Source organism: Equus przewalskii, chromosome 8 (assembly GCF_037783145.1).
Source record: "Equus przewalskii isolate Varuska chromosome 8, EquPr2, whole genome shotgun sequence".
Taxonomy (NCBI): Eukaryota; Metazoa; Chordata; class Mammalia; order Perissodactyla; family Equidae; genus Equus; species Equus przewalskii.
The window spans coordinates 61,640,798-61,656,572 of NC_091838.1; the positions used below are offsets into that span (position 1 = coordinate 61,640,798).

The 15,775-nt window shown below is 36.9% G+C and overlaps 1 protein-coding gene across 1 annotated transcript in view; it reads right to left on the reverse strand.

Moving 5' to 3' along the window:
• Window positions 1-994: 994 nt before the first annotated feature.
• The window catches only part of EIF3H (eukaryotic translation initiation factor 3 subunit H), a 96,463-nt gene continuing 81,682 nt past the window's right edge, over window positions 995-15,775 (reverse strand). The window contains exons 3-8 of the mRNA XM_008538735.2: window positions 15,379-15,546; window positions 13,752-13,851; window positions 12,383-12,532; window positions 5,060-5,180; window positions 2,868-3,000; window positions 995-1,217 (exon numbers count right to left, since the gene is read on the reverse strand). Coding sequence (XP_008536957.1) covers window positions 1,120-1,217; window positions 2,868-3,000; window positions 5,060-5,180; window positions 12,383-12,532; window positions 13,752-13,851; window positions 15,379-15,546 — 770 coding nt within the window. The 3' untranslated portion in view covers window positions 995-1,119. The remainder of the gene's footprint in view (window positions 1,218-2,867; window positions 3,001-5,059; window positions 5,181-12,382; window positions 12,533-13,751; window positions 13,852-15,378; window positions 15,547-15,775) is intronic.

Sequence of the window (15,775 nt, forward strand, 5' to 3'; positions counted from 1 at the left end):
ATCCCCAGGGAACTTCTTTAACACTCATGCCCACCCTATATATGCCCTATATATGCTCATCCCCTTTTCTCTTCTCACCTGGATGACGAAAGGAGGCACAGGGAGGTTAAGTAACTTGTCTAAGAACACACTAAAGGGAACAGAGCCAGGTTTCAACCCGGCTGTGTAATCCCAGAGTCCCAGTGATGCCTCCAAAACAATGCTGAAGAAAGGATTTCCCAACTCTCCTTACCCTTTATCTGTTCCTTCCGACTATCCTCCCTAAGTTCTATCTTCAAAGTGAAAGTCACCAAACGAGTCTCACAGGCACATCTCCACCAGCTGGCAGATTTCCCTGATTTTGGCATTACGTGAATAGCAGGATCTCTGATAATCTCTCAAATACAAAATTATTAAAAGTGTTTTTTTCCCCAACGTACTAGTGTTCTTCCAACTCTTTCTCCACTCACAAAACTTGCTATTAGCAAAATTTTATTTCATAGTATGGAAAAGATCAACATGAAGTCCTAAATAAAAAAATACACACAGAAGGAATTTCATTTTCATACAAAATATAGTCCTTTGGCGAAATGAAATTTTTTTTTTTTAAATTCCTGTGCCCATTGGCCTATCAGAATGGGGAATGGTCAACCATCACCTGAAGAAATGAAAAGGTGGATCTGCAGGAAGCACACCAAGTGATTCCAGGCCTGGGGCCCACCGGTGCCTGGGCAAGTGCATGAAGCCTGGGCCTCTAGGGGGCTCATGTGAGAGCAATGAAGAACTAGAACTCACAGTAGGCGCCAGGACGTCTGGGTCAGGAGCCGGGACAAGCAGCACTAGACTGGTTGAAATGTGGCACTTCAGAGACAGCAAAGGTTATGGACCCTACAGGTCTGAGCCTGGTGAAGCTTCTGGTCAAGGCTGTTTTCTTTTGAAAATAAATAGGTATAAGGAAAACAAAAACAAGAAGCTAGACATAATATGTCCAAAACCAATGAGCAAGCAGTCAAGATTGTTTTATTTTTATTTTATTATTGGCTAGAAAGACTTTGCAATACACAAATGTATTTCTTCCAAGAGTCGCCCCTTGTGATCTTAAGAGTCTATGTTAACTCCTTTTCTGGAAACTTCCTTTTCTCAGTTGTTGTATTCTTGAAGAGCCTGGGCCATGAAGAGTTTGCCTAAGTTTTGGGCAGTGAATTCCTTGATGTTCTGGCAGTAAGTATTAATCTGGCCTGTGCAATTGGAAAAGTGAGAAAGAGAGTCAAAACGTTCCACAAATTATAAAAGGACCTAAAACACTAGTCAAACAAGAAAATCAGCATAATACAGAATCACCAGTATTTTTTTTGTTTTAAATCAAGAGGGTATGAGAATCAATTCTATTTTTCTATAGGAGATAAAAAAAGACTGTAAGTTCTTAAGCCATCTTCCACTCTTGGTTACATGGAGAAGAAAGAAAAACTACAACTTTTTTGGTGTGTGTAGTTTTTTGTTTTTTTGGGTGAGGAAGATTGGCCCTGAGTTAATATTGGTGCCAATCTTCCTCTATTTTTTTGTAGATGGGATGCTGCCACAGTATGACTTGATGAGCAGTATGCAGGTCCACACCTGGAATCCAAACCTGCAAACCCTGGGCCACCGAAGCCAAGAGTGCGAACTTAACCACTATGCCACGAGGCCAGCCTTAGAAAAACTACGGCTTTTTAAAAGGTTATCAGCAGTTAGGTACATATTGTATATCAATCAAAATGTACTGACTCTGCAAATTAGACCTACACTGCACTGAGACAAGCGAGAAAACAGCACAGCCTCTTCTTAGCTAGGTAGAAAAGAGATACCAAGTCACAGAACTGCAAACTAACCGGACTCTCCTGACCCTGATGTGAACAAGTAAGCTGTTTTCAGTCCACGATCTGGGAATATTAAGGGCTGCTCCCCCAAGCCAAGACAGAGCAGGAGCAGAGCGTCCACATGAAGAAAGAGCTCCATCACTGCTTCTAAGTCTTAAAACTAAGGATCTAATCTGATGCAATGGCGACACATTTTTTGAATTGGACCTTAAGTAAGGAAACTGTCTCAGTTCCCCAAAGTTAATCTGTATGTATACTAGAAACTTTTACGGAATTTGGATTTTTCCCTCACACTAAAAATATACCAAGAGAACTGAGAAATTGTGAAAGATCACCTTTTCTTTGAGTAGGATTTTCACTCTAATAAATCTCTCACAGACAACTGGCTGATTGACTCAAACAGTGTTTAGCAATAACATTTACAAGGAAATAGGATAATTATAGCTAAATAAAGCACGACAATTACATATTCAAAATTCAAGTCCTAGCATAGGGTACAAGATCTCTACCACTTGAAGGTGGTGTTAAATGTTAAGTATCTCCAAGGAAAGTCATCCAGAATTATATTTATGTTGTTATAATTTAAGTCAAAGTAAGGAAAGGACTTCTTCAAGTCAGAAAATTTAACTCAATTCAAACACCCACGTACAAATTTGGGCTCAGTGCTAGGCTAGAACATGAAAAGTAAGGGGTTTCAGTTAAATGATCTTTCACATTATGAGACTGTAAACATTTTTTCTTGGTTTCCATGAAAGATGACTCAAATAAAACCTTTCCATTTTAGAAAGTTTATAATGCCATCTCAAAAATGTTTAGATAAACAGAATGAAGCACTGAAAAGACTTTAGAAATAACAAAGACTGACAAATTCTTAAATTTCAGAAATTACAGGTGCTAGATTCAAATTCACTGTTTAACCATTTTAAATACACTAGCTTTTATGACCTATTTTTCTCTTTGTAAATCTCTCATTGTCTTCTTCTTCCTAAAGAACACAGAAAACCAGCCATGTTTTGCACTGGCTAAGGATACCTGCGATGAGCAGAGAATCCATCCTGGCAGGGGGCTGGGGTGGCTTGAAGAGTTTGGACAGATCCTCTTCAGGGAGTGGGGGTTCTCCTCGACTCTGGCGCTGCATGTTCTCCTGCTGGCGACGCTGCTGATACTAAAATTCAGAGGGAAAATGATTTGGTTATTTTTCTCTACCTGAGGAGAAAAAAGGACATTCCTCACTTATGCAACCAGCAAAAACCTAACTGCTCTGAATTCCAATCTTAGTTTTATAAATGATAACCCTCGGTAACTCTTGCTTCTAAGAAGTTAAATATGGCAACAACAGAAGAAAATTCCTTTGTTGTAAACTCTAGCGTCACTTTGAGCTCTAAGAGTCTATAACAAATGATTCAGAAAAACAAAACTGATTACATGAGAAATAAGAAGCTTAAAAGGTAAAGTTGTTCATGGTCGGTGAGTGAAAGGAAGTAACTTTACCATTTATGACAATGAGGTACATGACAGCATTAGACATACAATCCATCTTAACCTTAATAACTAAGTAATGAACTAACACACTGGGGAATTCTTTCAACTTTATCCCTATTAACCAAAAGAACAATAATACTGATATATATATACACATATATATCATCATCACTATTATAATAGTAAATACTATTACTGTTCTTGACAACAGATCTATGCTTTAGCTCTATAGCTAAGAATGAATATTAACTTCAGATAATGCTTCAAAAACCTTCAAACTTTGGATTCCTATGACTTTCTGAAGAGAAGATGGGGATACATATAAAGGTATAGGTCAACCACAAACTTACAGATCAAATTATGGTAAAGAGCTAATATTTGTGGATTGCTTACAATAGTGGAGGAAATCACCTCACCCACAGCCTTAAAAGGTCAGGTCGTGAGAAACCAAAGTGGGAGAGTAAAAATTCTAGTGCTTGGATTCTTATAAAAACCAAGAGCAATGATAGTTCTTCCTAAAGTAGGGGAGTAACTTGCTTTGCAAAGATTCCTATACTTAGTATGGGGTATGAGAGTAGAAGTGAGACAAATCTAAAAAGGGATATGAATGGCACTTGTAAGAATAAACATCAAATACACAATTTTAAGACATTAAAATTCTGAAAAAATATCTAAAAGACTGCTTTTCAGAATCAATCATCTCATAGGTGTGATATTTTCAATTTGATACCCGAGGTTGAGTCCTTCACCTAAAGGAAGAACCAGGAGAACAGAATCAAGCTGGGTTTGTTGGGGTGTTTTTCCTAAAAGTTTGTCAGAGATTGTCACCATCCCCATCTTCACCAGCACCTTTTCAGCTAAAAAAGATACTTTATAGATTTATATGTGTTTTTAAAATTCTAATCATGGTAGAATCAAAGTATTTTAAATTTCACTAAATATATGAACGCTGATGCTAAAAAACTTTTTTAAACACACTATTCTCAGAACCACTTAGTTGTGCTTAGAATTCTATAGTTACAATACCTAGTTTAAAGAAAATTTTAATGAACACAGACTAGTTATATACAAACACTTTTACAGATAAACATTCTGGAATCAATTTATCTATGAATCAAATGTTAAGAACAGTTCAGAGCAATATAGTCCAAAAACAGCACTCCAGAAACTGTGAAAATCATGTGGCCTTTAGGTAACACTAATAAAGAACAGGTTAAATGGACATAGCAGTATATATGTGCATATGAGAATATTCAGGTAATTCTAGAGTTTTTATCTGTATTATACTATCTATTTCACAGTAGTTGGTCTATTATTTACTATCAAAATTGCTTGCTCTTAATCACAATTGCTCAGTTTTTTAAATGAACTGAAGATTGCTAACTATGCTGCAATGAGCCACTACCAAACCAATTATAGTTAGTAAAGAAATGAGCTGTGACACTCTAGAATCTCTTTGCTTCTGATTTTCTCAATAAATGGATCTCTTATTTCCATAACCTTGGCATTACAATCTGAGCTTAATATACAAACTCTCTTTAAGGCAGGTATTTTTAAGTACAACTTGTAAATAATATATTAGGAACAAACTATATAAAGAATAATCTTTTTAAATATGATATATAGTTACTAGCTAACAGTCAATACCTCATCAAAGATGATTTACATCACTTTGAAGATGACTCTCGAAACACCACACTTAGAAATGAATTCTGTTTGTTGAATTTTTCCATAATACCAACCTGATGTTTCTGCTGCTGCTGTTTACTTGTATTCCTCATGTATGTGTTATATTTAACTATGTCTTGGCTCATTTCATCCACTCTGTCCATCAGCAACTGTAGATTCTTCCCCAAATGATTGCTGAAATGTAAAGTAAATATGCTGGTAAGTCATATTTTAATGTTATGGTTCTACCACTGCTCTAAACAGTTCTGAGATATTAAATTGATCTGCCATTTGCTAAAAGAATGAGAGTGCACATACACATAAGAGCAAGGGTAAGGGAAAGAATCCGAGTCAGCTTGTTATCAAACTTTCCATACCGAGCGCACAACTATAACACAAGGCTATCTGAAATAGCTCAGGTGCTTACTGTCAGAGCATACATATGTCAGGATACGACAGGCTGAACATACCTCGTGGGATATCTATAATGTACGTTTTCTGAACAACCAAGTTTAACCTAAGCTCAGAGTTCCGAAATCATTTTCCTGAGCACCCTCCCCGCACCCAAACTATACTCCAAAGCATTTAAATCAGTAGTCATAGGAACGGAAGATTCATGCAAACAGACTAAGACTTCTGGCACTAGATTTCTCTGATCTATGATTTCTCTATCTAGCAGGTTCTGAAAGAGCAACCACAGCATTTATTCTGCAAAGCCAGATGAAGAAAGAAAGAGGGCTCCTTTCCTCTTGCCCTTCCTAGAATCTGTGTTTTGGTCTTTCATACTTCTTTACTTCTCCAGAAATATTTATTGAAGCTCATTTACTAAAATCTTCTTATAAAGTCATGCTAATGGTTAGTACAATGACCACCATACCCATTGCTTTCTGCCTGCAACTATCTCCTATATTGGTAAAGCCTGCTACTACACATATGCACTCTAAAAATAACTAGCTGACAAACAGTACTCATTCATTCATTTCAAAGAGATATTTACTAAACACCTATTATGTTTCAGGCTAAGTGTTAGCAAACAGGGAAACAACAGTGAATGAGACATTCGTGATCTCCATCTTATTGAGCTTACAACTGACTGGGGGTGGAGAGCGGGGAAGAAGGTGGTAGACGGACATTTTAGATAGTATGGCGGGAATTCTCTCTTTAAGGAGATGACAGGCTGAAAGCAAAAGAGCAGAAAGTATCAGTCATGCAAAAAGTATTCTAGGCAGAAGAAAGCTCAAGTGCTAGAGGCCTGAGATGGGCAAGAACTAGGCAGATAAAAAGAAAACACCCAGCAGGCTGGAGCACAGTGATAGGTTAGGGAGGCCAGACAAGCATATATGGGAAGCCATCAGCTGCACCACACAACACCCCAATAACACAGAATGACTGAGACCCCTCAACTCCAATGTGAATGGTATCCTGGAGTTGTCTATGTTTGTGACATGTTTTGCCTTAAATTTTAAAACGACCAGTCTGGCTGCAATGCAGAGAATAGCCTGGAGATCAGTTAAGAGTCAACTGCGGAATGCTGGTGAGGATACGGAGAAATTGGAACACTCACACATTGCGGTAGTTTGCAAAGTAAAATGGTGCAGCTGCTGTGGAAAACAGTTTGGTGGTTCCTCAAAAGTTAAACACCAAGTTACCATATGACCCAGCAATGCCACTCTTAGGTATATACTCAAGACAACTAAAAACATATGCTCACACAAAAACTTGCACACATATGTTAATAGTTGCATTACTTATAATAGCCAAAAAGTGGAAAAAACACAAATGTTTATCCAAGGATGAACAGATAAATAAATTTTGGTATATCTATACAATGGAATACTATTGAGTCATAAAAAAGAGTAAAGGACTAACACATGAATGAAACCTAAAAACATTATACTAAGTAAAATAAGCTAGATACAAAAGGCCGCTTAACTGTATGGTTGCACTTATATACAATGTCCAGAATAGGCAAATCCATAGAGACAGAAAGCAATGAGTGGCTGCCAGGGGATGGCGGAAGGAGGAATGACTGCTTAATGGGTATGGAGCTTCTGTTTGCAGTGATGAAAATGTTCCAGAATTAGTGGTAATGGTTGCACAACATTGTGAATATACTAAAAACTAATGAATTGTACTCTTTAAAATGGTGGATTTTACATTATAAGAATTTTATCTCTACTTAGACTACAAACACATACACACAAAATCTATTGTGGTATTCCAGAGAAATAGTGGTGGCTTGGACTAGACGGTGGCAGGGAGCATAGAGAGAAGAGAGCAGAACTGCAAGAGGAACCAAGGGTGACTCCCAGTTTCCTAGCTTGAGTAGCTGACTGGTTGGTCACAGTATTTACAGAGAGGAGTGGAAGGCTGAGGAAGAAACAGATTGGGAATGAATGAAACTAAATTCAGTTAAAATAAGGATTCTTTATGGATTCCATCTATAACCTGAAGAAAATTAGATAGTTTTGGCTCTTTCTCAAATAGTGGAAAGAGCATGAAACTAAGTGTGTCTGCTTATGTGAGTTTATGTGTGTAAATAAATTTATCTTTTAATCCTAGGTCTGGCACTACCCACATAACCTTGACCAAGTGACTTGGCCTAATGACTCAACCTGTCCAGGAATCAAGTGTTTTTTCCAGCTTAAATTTTATTTCATATTTATCTTACTTCATTGTAATTCTGTGAATCACTCACTTTAAAATATTTCTTCTTCTTTGGAAACCAGACTAAGTATTTGTTTCTGTATTCCTCTAGTTTCTTAATAGTTTAATTCACCCATAATTTACGTGTTTGGGCCAACGATGCAAGGTGAAAACTAAAATGATTTTTTTCCAGTAGCTAATTAAATGTCCAAATATAGTCACACTGCTTTCCAAATAACTTCAGGATTAAAATTTAACAATACTGTGTAGTCTCACATGCATCCTTTCAACACACATTACTGAGTACATACTTACTTTGCCAGTCACTCTGTTAAGAGACTAAGGATTAAACTATATAAGACATTGCTGCACTTAACTCATTCTAATGCAAGGAGAGGAATGCAAATAGATAAATTCAACCCAGTGGTGGTAACTGCTCTAACAGACCTACAGCATAAAAGATAGTTTGGTAGGATCAGATGAGACTTTCCAGATTATCTGACAGCTGAATTTTGAGTTTTTGAAGAGGAGTTGAAGACATGGAAGGTGGGAAGGGACACCACATATTCTGGGCACAGGAAGCATGTTCAGAGACTCTGGCATGAAAAGCCTGACACATTTGAAGAAGTGCAAGTAATTCAGTACACCAAGAGCACAGGAGAGGGGCAAGACTGGGAAAAAAGAGCAATGAAACTAAAGAGACAGACGACAGTCACTGTGCAAAGACTCTCGGAAGCTAGGATTGTAAGTTTGGATTCTATTCTAAGGACAATGGGGAACCAGCCAAAAATTTTAAGTAAAGGAGTAATATGATCATACAATTTGCATTTAGCAAGATCACTATAAGGAAAGAGGAAAAGGTTAAAAGTAGGAAGTTAGGAGACTGCAAAAGTAATCAGGAATAGAAATAACGAGGCCCTGGACCTAAGGTAGCAAAAGAGAGACGTAAAATGAAATCATCCCGGGAATGTACACAGAGGAAGACGGACCCTGAGCAACACTGATGTTGAGGGGGGAGCAGAGGAGAGCGTGCTGTGTAGAATGAGAAGTAACCCAGAAGAGATGTAGTTTCATAGACTCCAGAGAAAGAATTTCAGAAGAAGGGGTTATCAAATATTAAATGTTTAAGAGTCTACAATATCCAGTCTTCTCTGACTTTAGTGAGACCTCTAACCACAGAGAATAGGTAGAACACTGCTAAGTGTTGAGGACAAGTGGGGAATGAAGAAATACAAACGGTAACATCTATTAATAAGTTTGACTATAAAAAAGGAGAAAACGAAGTAAAAGCTGAAAGGAGATGGATAATAATGGCATGAGATCAAAAGGTGTTCTTTTTGTAACTTTGTTGGTTTTTTTAAGATGATGGAGACTTAAGTTTAAATGTCCTTATTCTTAGGAGATGAATGCTCAAGTATTTAGGGGTTAAGAGTCGTATCTGCAATTTGCTTTAAATGGTTCAGAAAAAAAAAGGTACACCCTTATGTACATAAATAGCAAGAGAGCATGTGCAAATATGGCAAGACACAACTGGTGAATCCAACTAAAAGGCTTATGGGTATTCATTGTGTTACTATTCTTTGAATTTTTCTCAAGAGTTGAACATTTTCAAATTTTTTTTAAATATGGGAAAAACAAGTCAATAAACATAACAGGAAAGGACCAGAATAGAGAGGCACTGAAGCTATCTGAGGAAGGAGTGCAGAGACAAACAGTGAGATCCTGAGAAAGCAAGAGGGGTAGAGACGGGACTGCCCTAAGGGGAGACACCGATCCTTCCATTTCCACCAATGGAAGAATTGAGGTCCAAAGAGCTACAAGAAATGCCAGAATTAACCACATGATTAGCTGTTAAATAAATCATTGATGTCTTTAAGTGCAAAGGAATTCAGAGAAGGGGAAGATCACCAGCAATCTTATGACTGGGCAATTGGCGGGGAGGGGGCCAGGGCAGGGAGTGACACTAGAGAAATCCATAAAGGACAGGTCCCGCCATATGCAGAGAAAGATCTATTCTATTATTCGTTCCCTGACCTTAAATCTTGGAGACTGATTACCCTGACTTTAGCAATGAGGAAGGTACTACTAGAATAGACCCTCCCTCTCCACCAAAAAACGTCTTTAACATTAAGTACTAATATTATGTGTTACAGGTATATGTGATTATAGTGAAAGAAGACAAGCATAGATATACAGACTTCAAACATTTCATAACACTTACAGTATTATACTGCTCTTCAGAAATATATCCAATAAGAAATACTCAAAACTCTGGACAGTATAGGCCTTGAAGGTCAAAAGGAATTAACAATCATACACAACTGTTTCACAGATAACATTCACAGGAAATCAGGCCCATTACCAACAGCAAATTTAAGAGGATCTTTTCAGTACCAGTTCACCTGGAATACTGAAACAGGGAGTTATTCTTAGGAGTTTCAATAATATAGCCTTTTCTTTTACTGCCAAGGAAACAAAGAACTGAAAACAGATAACTTAGATGTGAATCAAGACGCGCAGTGATAAGCTGGTCTGGCTACAATACCAATGTGCTCTTATTATCCTTAATGTATGCAGGATGCCCACACTTAGTTTACTTTTTTAAAGAGGAAATAAAAACAGAATTCTTTTTTCACATGTGAAAAGCTGAAGGCTTGTATAATACATTTTCAAAAATGAATAAAGGCTGTTACGAAGTAACCATTAACAGAACTACCATCTAATAAAATTAAAAATTAGAATTTTTTTAAATGAAAGGGAATGTAGTATAGTTTATTCACAGCACAGAATAAATTTATCTGGCAAATCAAAGAACTGGTACCCACATACGGGTTGTGAAAAGCAAGACGAAGCAAAATGTTTAAGGAGCTGCTTAACAATGATTTTTGATATAATTTTGAGAAAAATTTTTATGGCAACTGGCCTGATTAGCAGCATCACACTATTAATTTTAGAAATTAAAATTTGATATGTACAAAGGTTATATTTCAGTCTTTTAAAATAGTATTATCAATTTGAGTCAATGGTATAGTCCAGTAGTATAAGCACTGCTTCAAGGTTGCTTCATTTTTTTCCTCCCAACTGAAACACCAATTTGCCCTTTAAATAACTTCACATGGAAAGCAAAGGGCCTCTCTTCCATTTCACATAAAATACAGAAGATAAAAACTATAATAAAATATTTGTCTAGATCTTAGTTGCTATGGAGAACTGGGAACATTTTCTTGGCTATTATAAATGCTGCTTTGGACAAACAGGCATTACAGACCAGCTCATTGGTAATGTGAAAGCACAGAAGGGCTATATTTGTTTTGTATGCTCAATAAATGAAGCTTGGGAAAAGGTGAAGACATAAATTATATAAGCAAAAACTTTCACATAGTAAATTTAAAATTATTATATAACTACATACTTAATACATCAAATTTTAACCTTGCATGCTGAAAAAGGTTCTTAGCTCAATGCTTTAAATACAGGTGTGCCAAGTGTGTTTGTAAAAGCCATAAAGAAAAATACGACCTTCTAAAAGAGACAAATTAAAAGACCATTATGAATATATGTTTCTAGTTAAACAGTACACTCTTTAGTGCCAAATTAGCCTTGCAACCTGGCTATATCATTTAGCACTCCGTTTACCATCCAATTTCCATCTCCTTCCCCTGTAAAGACTTTCTGGTGGCCTGTGATGGATTCACGCAATGGAAGGTGGCATCTGAACCACAATTCTACCCATCTCGAGGCATGGAGAAGAACATGGGGCTCTCCGGTCCTTCTGCGTTTATCCCACTTGTCTTATACTGAAGAAGTACTAAGTCTGTACGTTCTTTCGTACAAGCTTTATCTCAGATAACTAGAAATTTGATAATAATTGAGCTTCTGTCCCAAACTGGTTGCTTAAGAAAATGCACCTTGTTTCTTTCAGCCATTCAACAAATGCATACTGAATGGTTACTGCCTCTATCCATTTCATTTCATTCCACAGGTCTGCTGTTAGCCTTCTCCCACCACAAAACAATCACTCGCTTAGTGGGCATATGAGAGAAGCTACATACATGACTCTGTTCATCTTTCTGTTAAGAGCAATAAATGAGGAGAAAGAAATATTAATTCCATAAAGGAAACAATCTATCTGTTTTGGGACACCTCAGTCGGCATTTTACCAATACAATAAATAATATCTTAGCAACCAGATAACTAAAGCAGTTACAGTGGAGGAAATTATCTCACTACTGTCTAAGATAGCAAAAGCCAGTGTCAGGTTCAGAAAATTCTAATTTTAATTGAAAATTCAAACTGGAAGGTTACTACTAATAGAGTCGGCATCTGAACAAGGGCAAGTACCACCAGTAAAACAAAAAAGCGTATTTGTTTTTCTCCAAAGCATTATTAAATATCCAGCCATAATACCATAAGCCTCTAGGGACAGTGTACAATAAATAAAGCTGAGCCAAATAAAAAAACCCTCTCCCATTAGCATTTACCATATCAAAGCAAAAATGATACAGCAAAGGCAGCAGAGGGTTCTTATAATAGGAGCTATTAGTATTCAAACACTGTTTCACTTTATCAGTTTGGCGTTTTTCCTGGGATCTTAGCAGGCCGGACAAGCACTACATGTTGTTACATATGTCTTAGTAACCTCAAAACAGCTTAAATAATTTTTTTCTTCCTTCACAGGTTAAAGCCTAAGTAAAAGAATCTTTTGCAGAAGGTGATAAAAAAGGGACTTTTCGTTAGGCAAGGCCTCTTACCTGCTAGCAAGACTGAGCAATTCATGTTTATCTGCTACAGCCGACTTCTTTTCAAGCTCCCACATTAGGACGTTGATCAGATGTGAGTTTTTAATTACAATCGGCACTTCTTCAAACATGTGCTCAAAGGTGATATTTCCCTTTTTCAATCTGTGAAGCATGTTAAAAATACTTTAGTCTGGTGGTCAGAAGTAAGTGACTATTTCATACATTTTCCCTAATTCCAGGCCCTCCCCAACATCTTTGTTGGTTTTGTTAGCATTCTTTACAAAAGGGAGAGAAACTAGAGTTTTGCAGAGTCAAGCATTAAATCAAGTGATGTGAATAACTTTGAAAATGACTTGAGTTTGATCTATAACCCAGAAAGTTAAGATTCTTCGTAAAAGAAACTTCTTTCTCTGTAATCAGTTATCTTCAAAACTTCATTGATACTAAAATGCAAATGTCATGGGTAGTTATGCTATATAATCTATATCCAAAACACATAAAATATAGCTAGAATAGAGAAATATTCTAGTTTTTGGAAAGTTCATTTTAAAAGCCTACTGAACTAAAGAGACTGACACCTAACAGAACGCTCACAGGACACTCCCCGTCCAGTGGTTCAGAACACAGCAAGAATGCAGCTTCTCATAGCTTAGTTACAACTACCATATCCAGGAATTGTTTATAAGTTAGCTTTTCTTTCAAAATTCTTTGCACCTTAACTTCTTTAGGAGCCAAAGGGGAAACTAGCAACGAACTCTGTCCTATATGAAGTCAAAGCCACTAACTTTAATTTAATACAAAATAAAAATTCCTATAATTAACAGAAAATGAAAGAATACTGAATTTTTTAAAAAAAACTTTAATGTAAATATTCCAATGCCATTATGTAGGATCACAAAACAACTTTATCAATTACTTCTATGCATACTTATCACTCATAAAATTTCCAGTAAGCCACACTCCTTACTGAATACTTAAAACGTTTACAGCTTTCCCACCCCCATCCATGAAACAGGAGCTCAGAAAATAACACATACAGCTCTCAACCGTTCTGACATGGAACTTACAATCTGACAGCGCTGATCACTTGTTCCATCTCCCTTTATTTAATCATTTATTTCTTCAAGTCCAGTAGCTAATTAAGTCCCACTCTAACTGAATTCACCGTTGGTGAGAACAACAGATGAGACGTTCCATAAAGAATCATTTAAACAAGAAAAGGGAGAAATCAAGTGGCACTCAGCCATGCACAAACTTCTACCGGCCACATGGCAAAAGCATTACCACACCACCACCGAAGATTCAATAATGTGGCAAACTAAAATCTTAAAAGAAAATACCTATCCTTTACTATATGCCTCATTGGCCCCCAAACACTTACGCTTCAGGAGAAAAATCCTTCTCTTTACAAACTTCCATCAGTTTAGGAGTCAGTCTGTATGCCTTCAGCGATAGAGATCCTTGGGCAGTTTTTATGGGATCTCAAATAAGGAAAAGAGAAAAAAATTACTAAGACTTTTGCCATTACTAGTGCTCAAATGACATTGGTTCTAGGTGCATTCTGCTATTTATCATACAACTTTTACAAAACGAAAATCAAAATAAATAATCAGAACACGATTTGAAACAGATTCAAACCAGTACAGCAAACAGTAAGTGACAATGTAGGAACCTATCATCCTATTTATAATAGGCAGAATAACTTCCTAAAGGAAAAACAGAAGATTCAAAATACAGTTATTTTCAAAACTATTCCTCAGCTAGAACCAGTAATCCTGATGAAAATTAAATATATCATATGTGCTATATATGCTATATACATCTTGTATACTTAGAAGGAAAATACTGATGAAGTTTAAATATGAAAATTCACTGCATGCATGCATGTAGTTCTTCAGTCAACTAATTTAAATGAATAGCCCTGCAAACAAAATTTACCCATCCTAATAATCACTGTTCAAATTTCTTAGTTAAAACACATTTTAAAAATAAAACCGCTGAAGTCAAAGTGCTATCACAAAAGTGTCTTTTCAGTTTTAGAGAAACTAATTTTGTCAAAACTAACTGCTTAAACACTCCAAGAGTAAGGGAGCTTAGCACTTGCTGCATGATAACGGCTCCAGCATGCCAATATTCGCCTAAAACCTGTGTTAACATTCATGTTGTCTGAAACTTAACACAGTGAAACTTTTAGCAATAGGTGATAAAATGAAAACCAAAATAGATTGAAACAAGTGGAAAATTCATCAAGGTCTGATGATGCAATGTTTCCAGCCAATATAAGTACACTTTAACAACTTGTTCTTTACTGTAATCCAATTGTTAACATACTGAAACAATTTTGGGGCAGCTCATAAGATTGATCGTATTCATTAGTATTTTTTCTGACAGATACTCAGGACGTTACATTTACTTCTCAGCTGGAAACTATATGCAAGTCTGCCAGATATGGCAAACTGTGAGTGTTTGGGGAGGGGGAAGGCTATAAAGCTGTTAAATTGCCTACAGTTCTGATACAGCACAGAACATCTGGTCTGGAGAGCTTGAGGAAACACCATTAAATAGGCCGAAAAGAAAAAAATCTTTGTGCTAAGAAACAGTCCAGGTTTTGTACGCTGCTGTCAGAGGTATAAAAAAAACTTGGCACGCTGTGTTATGATTGGTCAGTCACGTACAGAGCCAGACACTTTAGCAATCGAGGTTTGTTAGACATCTGGTCCAGTTCCACCAGCCCCTTCAAATGAGGGAGGGGAGATGGAGGAATAAAAATGAAGCAGCTACTCCAGCATTCCAAAACGTACACATCAGGGCTCTGATAGCAAGAAAAATAAACAGAAAGAAGGAAACCCTGTCTAGACTTAGCTGCTGCTGAGGCTGCTGCAGAAACAGGGCTGGTATTTACTTGAGAAGGCCTGCCAGGCTGCTCTTAGAGGCAAAAAGACAGAAAGCAAAAATAGTAGTAATAATATTAAGGGAAGAAAAGAATAATAAAGGAAACTCCTACTAACCGTAAATGAGAACGACAGATTCTTCAATGGCATGCTGGTAACTGAACTGAGAGTCCAGAAGCGCCCGGGTGACGAACGAGCCATAGTATGTGGACTGGTACCAGCCCACGTGGAGATGATCGATGTTTACATGGCGAAGGCTCCGCATCATTTCCATCTGATACTGGACTGGATGATGGCGAGGAGGAAGATAAAAGAAAAATTATTTAATGATGTCACCAATAGTAAAAACAAGCCTTTCTGGAAACAAATTTCAACACAACTATTTATTAGCTAAAGGGAACAGGTTTCCAGATTTTAAAGTCATTCAGCTCACATATGAAGAAAATAAAATTAAGTTTCCAAATCACTTCGAATCAGTGGGGCTTTCCTTTTTTCATTAATGAAAAAACATTTT